The sequence below is a fragment of the Trematomus bernacchii genome, unplaced genomic scaffold (assembly GCF_902827165.1).
Source record: "Trematomus bernacchii unplaced genomic scaffold, fTreBer1.1, whole genome shotgun sequence".
In the NCBI taxonomy this organism is placed as follows: domain Eukaryota; kingdom Metazoa; phylum Chordata; class Actinopteri; order Perciformes; family Nototheniidae; genus Trematomus; species Trematomus bernacchii.
In genome coordinates this window covers 14,426,769-14,433,406 of record NW_022987739.1, presented here as the reverse complement: position 1 = coordinate 14,433,406, position 6,638 = coordinate 14,426,769, and the positions used below count along the sequence as shown (strand labels likewise).

Here is a 6,638-nt window from a genome sequence, read left to right as displayed (position 1 = left end):
CGACTGCTCACCAAATGCGCAGTGTCCACAAGAGGGCGCGTAATGGATTTACGTTGATAAAAAGAAAATAAAAAAAAAAGAAAGTGTGAATCGGATGACGCTAAACTTTTAGCATTTTAGTTAAATATGTATTTTTGGGGTCTGTCTGGTGGTAATTTTTATTATCATGGCATGTAGACAAATAACACAATCATTAAAAAAATGCTTTCAAGAGGCGCTGTTAACGATACATATAATATTATTTATATATAATATATATATATATTATATATATATATATATATATATTATATATATATATATAATAATTACTGTTGATTTTCTGTTTCCAAAAAACAAGTTTCTTCCTTGATGCCATCAGAGACCAGGGGATATGCTGGTTTCAAACAGCCTCTAGTTACATTTAATAATGTGAATTAAATGTTCTCATCTTTCAGAGAGAACATATTCGCGTGTGATTTGAAATAAATAAAATACTACACATACATTATATATCTTTATCTTCCATATGATCCATGATTAGGACACATTTATTTTATTATATTAAATAATATAATCATTCTGAATAAAAGTAGCCCTCTTGAAAGCTATGTAGTCTATATAATTAAGACTGAACTGCTTTGCAAATGAATGCTGGAACTTTTCAGTCTCTTTTGTTCAAAATTATTTTCAATATTAGTATTGTAATAAATTAAAAAGGGAAGCTTTGCCGGTCAAATATCAGTACAATTTAGCTTGATTCCATTAAAGACTAAATTCGTGAGAAATTAAGATTGTGAAAGAATGAAAATTCCTCACGTTAAAATAGTTGATGTATTATATGCCCGGTGAACTATCATTACCAAAATGACGTCACCGCAGGAAGGACTATATAAAAGGCATGGTCGGTGTGCAGGTTCACACATTCAAAGTCTGCCTCAGCGCGACACCGCAGCGTAGGAGAGGAGTGAAAAGGAAAGAAAAACGAGAACGAGAACGAGAACCTAAGACTTTGGAGCATGAACACATTTACTTTTGCAGTTTTCTTCTTGGCACTGGGTGTTCTTGTCTGCGCAGGGGGTGAGTAAACAGAACATATGATTTTAAACAGATGCTGGAATTGTTTTACTTCGCGTTTAAGTGGCTGAAATGTTATATACATGTTTCAATTTTGTGTGTATTGGTCTATCAGAAGTAATACATATATATTCAATATGTTGAAATGGATTGTATATGAACATTATAGCCTCTAATACTAAAAGGTTTCAATACCATTAGAGTGTCAGAAGTTCATTGTATTATCACACACATATTATGAGATTTTTTTTATTCATATACATGTTTTTCTAAAACAAAAAATTATGCCATGAAGTGAACCAAATGAATAACCGTCCAACATTGTCTGTCCCAGGTAACCCATGTTGCTCAGAGCCATGCCAGAACAAGGGTGTTTGCACTGCACAAGGAGCAGATAATTACGAATGTGATTGCACACGAACAGGATATCAAGGACACAACTGCACAACACGTGAGTGTGAAGGGCACAAGTGAGGTGATTGTAATGATTGTGGTCTTTTGTTCAATGTCTAACGTTCCCTCTTGGCTTTACAGCTGAATTCCTGACCTGGATCAAAGTATCCCTGAAGCCGTCGCCCAACACTGTTCACTACCTTCTCACCCACTTTAAGGGCTTCTGGAACATCATCAACAACATCTCATTTATCCGGAATGGCATCATGAAATATGTGCTGACATGTAAGCGTCTCTAGCTGAAGGCAAAATAATGAAATGGATTGACACATCCAATAATTTGTTCACCTGCTCTTGAAGAATAAGTTATAGCATTTGTACTAATAATGAAATGTTTTTTTTGCCCTCTAGCTCGATCCCACTTGATTGATAGTCCTCCAACTTTCAATGCTGATTATGGATACAAGAGCTGGGAAGCCTATTCCAACCTTTCTTATTATACGCGCTCCCTCCCCCCTGTGCCGGAGAATTGCCCAACCCCTATGGGAGTAGTAGGTGAGAACACTCTCTCTGCCTCTGGAGAACCAGTTATTTCAGATTCTTAAATAATTAGCAAGATTAGCATGGACGCATTACATCACAAGCACAGCAAACCTTGATCCCTTCAGCTGGATTGTCAGAATGGAAATTTGCCTAAGGGACACAGTAAAACTTGCACCAGCTAGTCAAAGCTGAAGAACAAACTGATTTATTAAGACTATTAACTTCAGTGATAGAAGAACATGATTCAAATGTAGTGATTTACTCTGTTATATCCAAACTGCCTTGATTCTGTATTGCAATGCTGCATGCTAACTGTGATTTTCTTAACTCCTTCCCCAGGTAAAAAGGAGCTACCTGATGCAAAGCTATTGGCTGAGAAGCTTCTGATGAGAAGACAGTTTATCCCGGACCCGCAGGGAACCAGCCTGATGTTTGCATTCTTCGCACAGCATTTCACACACCAGTTCTTCAAATCTGATATGAAGAAAGGACCTGCTTTTACCCTTGCTAAAGGTCACGGGGTAAGCATTTCAGATGTCACACCTAGTCAGATTCTAATTGGGAAAAGGTAGACGAATATATTTGTGAATTAATCAATTGTATTAATGCTGTTGTTTATGCTTTTAGGTGGACCTCAGCCACATTTATGGAGACACCCTGGAGAGGCAACATAAGCTCAGACTTTTCAAGGATGGCAAGCTTAAACATCAGGTATGAGAAGAGTCCGATGGACAGTCCTTTAAACAATGCTTCTGATCACACAAGTTTCTTACAGTTGCTTTCTCTCTTGCGTAACTCTTCAGATCCTGGATGGAGAGGTGTACCCCCCAACAGTAAAGGAAGTGGGAGCTGAAATGCACTACCCCCCCTCATGTTCCTGAGTCGCACCGCTTCGCTGTGGGCCACGAGGCTTTCGGCCTGGTCCCCGGTCTGATGATGTACGCCACCATCTGGCTACGGGAACATAACCGGGTGTGTGACGTGTTGAAGGAGGTCCACCCTGACTGGAATGACGAGAGGCTCTTCCAGACCACCCGGCTCATTCTGATTGGTGAGTTAATGCACAATTGCTGTAATTTTGCTGGGAAAATGAAGGTCAAAACATAACAATTAGAAAAGGAGGAAGTTGTACCTTTTTTATTTGGTTAATCACTAACCAGCAACCCTTTTGTACACAGTGGGACATTTGAGCTCTACTGTGAGAAACAGGCCATGTTTAGTTTTTCATTGCAGGACTATTCATCAACATCCAAACATAGTGACAAGAAATACACTACTTAAACCAAAGTACCTATTAAAACATTTTGTTTAAATGCAGACAGTCTTTCATTTAAAAAAAAAGTATTTTGATTCCCAGGTTTAACTGCTCCTAATTAAATGAAAGTTTATTCTTAGTTATATGTGCACTTTAACTTTGCACGGTTTCTAAAAAGTGGTAGTAGTTTAAACATCTTTTATATCTGCATTATTTAAAATATGTAATATTTTGCCCTGTAGGAGAGACCATCAAGATTGTGATCGAGGACTACGTGCAGCACCTGAGCGGCTATAACTTCAAGCTCAAGTTTGACCCCGAGCTGCTGTTCAGCCAGCAATTCCAGTACCAGAACCGCATTGCGTCTGAGTTCAACACCCTGTACCACTGGCACCCCCTGATGCCTGACACCTTCCAAATTGAGGAGAAAGACTACAGCTATAAACAGTTTGTCTTCAACACCTCCGTAGTGACCGAGCACGGCATCGGAAACCTTGTGGAGTCATTCACCAATCAGATTGCTGGACGGGTAAGAGCTTTTTGAGCAGCATTTCGATTCAGATTGTAACATCACTGCTGCTTTAATGCAGAGTTACTGACTTTCCCTTCATGTTTTTAGGTTGCTGGCGGCCGAAATGTTCCAGGACCTATTATGTATGTGGCCATTAAATCCATTGAAAATAGCAGACAGATGCGCTACCAGTCTATGAACGCCTACAGGAAACGATTCTCCATGAAGCCCTACACCTCTTTTGAAGACCTGACAGGTGAGACAAAGTCACATATCCTAGTAGGCTATGTACTTATAAGTGGAAAGGATCACGTCATAGGATTAGTCAGGAGGTTATTGTCAAAATAAAGTGTCAGAAATGTTGCCTCAGGCCAAATGATTGATGCATTATTACTGTAATACCATTGTAATGAAATAATTGCAGGAATGCAAGTTTGAACAACACACCCAGGCGCTAAATATCGTAAAATATAAGCTAATATCCGAGGTTACTTATCATGAAAGAAATGGTATGGACTTTAGTCCTCAGCTACTTTGGAGGTTAGGAATTTATTTCCGTGACTTTAAGAACCAGATGTTCATTTCATCTTGAGATAGTATAAGCAGATTGTCATCACAGAGAGCAAGACATAAACAGACGAGAGAGGTCTCCTCATTGAGAGGAGAAAACGTTTAATGTATGAGGAGAGAAAGATATCAGCGTGTACATGCTTGTAAGACAGACAAGAGGAAGACGGACATGAAGTCAAGAAGAGAAATACTTTAATCTACAATTTGTTGGATTTGAATCAGTCAAAACAATGAACTCATAAGACTAGCAGACAGCTTTGCAGCTGCTGTTGGAGTGAGACTAGCCAGATTGAGCCGTTGACTAAAACTATGTCCTGCTTTGTGTTACTCAGGAGAGAAAGAGATGGCAGCATTGCTCGAGGAGTTCTACGGCCACGTCGACGCTGTGGAGCTCTACCCGGGTCTACTGGTGGAGAAACCCAGGGAGAACGCCATCTTTGGGGAGACCATGGTGGAGATGGGGGCCCCTTACTCACTAAAGGGCTTAATGGGAAACCCCATCTGCTCCCCGGAGTACTGGAAGCCGAGCACATTCGGAGGCAGCGTGGGCTTCGACATCATCAACACCGCCTCGTTGCAGAAGCTGGTCTGCGATAATGTCCGGGGCCCCTGTCCCGTCGCATCATTTCACGTGCCCGACGTCAAAGAAACGGGATCCACGATAATTAACTCAAGCTCCTCCCAGTCACGCGGAAGTGATATCAACCCTACGGTCATCTTAAAAGAAAGGACTACTGAGCTCTAATGTTTTAATTTAGGCAAGGCAAGTTTATTTATATAGCACCTTTCAACACAAGGCAATTCAAAGTGCTTTACAAAAATGAAAGACATTAAGAAAGTGACATTTTAAAACAGTCATTAAAAAGCAAAGATAATAAAATAAACATTAAAAGAAAAAATACATGGATACAAGTTACAGTGCAGTTTAAGATGTGAATAGTTCAATTAAAAGCAGCGGCAAAAAGAAAAGTCTTCAGCCTAGATTTAAAAGTAGTAAGAGTTGCAGTGGACCTGCAGGTTTCTGGTAGTTTGTTCCAGATATTTGGAGCATAATAACTGAACGCTGCTTCTCCATGTTTAGTTGGGACAGAAAGTTGACCTTTCCCCGAAAACCTGAGTTTTGGATGGTTCATAATCTAGCAGGAGATTACAAATGTATTTTGGGCCTAAACCATTTATGAGGTCTATGTATTTATTTATTTATTTATTCTTGTATTTATTCTATTCTATTTATAATGTGAGATTTTCCATGCCTTTTTGAGACTAATGTATGTGGTTATGTTAATTTATTGAACGATTAATTGTATTATTATATAAGTTATTCTTGCAGTAATGACCTCAGACACTGCAACTTGATACTTGAACGTTTACATTTTTCTAATACATAGCAATGTACTTTACACCTCTATTTTCTCTCCTGGATCAAATGCCTGATCTTTCATTAATGTTCATGCAAGTGAACGGCTGTCACACCACTCAACTGTTTTGCAGACAGTCATAGAGTGTAATAGTGATGCACACAGTTCATTTAATGACTGATATTGAATCTCTAGATCCAATGTTACATAATGTAGAGGGCATTCAATTCTAGTATTAGTATATGTTTCTACTTTTTACTTTTTTTACTAAGCAGCACTGTTTTTTCAAAATAGATTGTTTATTTTAATTGAATAGGATTAGCAAAGTGATGTACTGTATATGTTAGTTTTGACTTGCAAGATGACACTAATAAATGCTTCCAGCAACTGGAGCCTGTTTTTAAGAAATTAACGGACAATGTTGTGGTTTTCATTTTCATATTGCTCTTATAAACTCTGATTGATGCTACTGAAGCAGACAAGTTGTTCATTTCCAAGCAAACAATCAAAGCAATGTATAAGTGTAAAGCACATAGCAGTAAAATATTATGAATTTTCTTTAAAGAAATGTTTGATAGTTTGCGGTATTGCAAAAGAAAGAAACAAATCCGAAATAGATTTTTTTTTTTTTAAAAACACATAATGGCAGAGTGTTATAGTACAGCATGTTGTTCTTCTGACAGTCAGTAACACACTGCTGTTAGGAACTCACAGTTTGCTGAATCTTCAACAGCCTACAGATATTTTAACGTAGGGGGTAAAAAAAGACTGATACATGAATAAGTTGCAACATCTGCAGTTGTATGGTCACAAAGCAGGTGGGCAAGAACATCCTTTGTCAAAAGAATATATCATATTTATTGTCAATTTATCCTAAGGCAGACGAGAAAGTATGGAAGCTAAATGAACTGTGAGATGCATAGAGGCATCATCACTGTGTATGTGTGTATCT

At 38.4% G+C, this 6,638-nt stretch overlaps 1 protein-coding gene across 1 annotated transcript; it reads left to right on the top strand.

Annotated features, from left to right (window-relative positions):
• Positions 1-998: 998 nt before the first annotated feature.
• ptgs2b (prostaglandin-endoperoxide synthase 2b) lies at positions 999-6,098 on the top strand. Its single transcript, XM_034147653.1, is given in 11 exon segments — positions 999-1,059; positions 1,391-1,507; positions 1,591-1,734; positions 1,861-2,004; positions 2,332-2,513; positions 2,620-2,703; positions 2,796-2,855; positions 2,857-3,043; positions 3,490-3,776; positions 3,867-4,014; positions 4,661-6,098. Coding segments are annotated over 11 exon segments (1,827 nt in total). The 3' UTR covers positions 5,074-6,098.
• Positions 6,099-6,638: the final 540 nt, after the last annotated feature.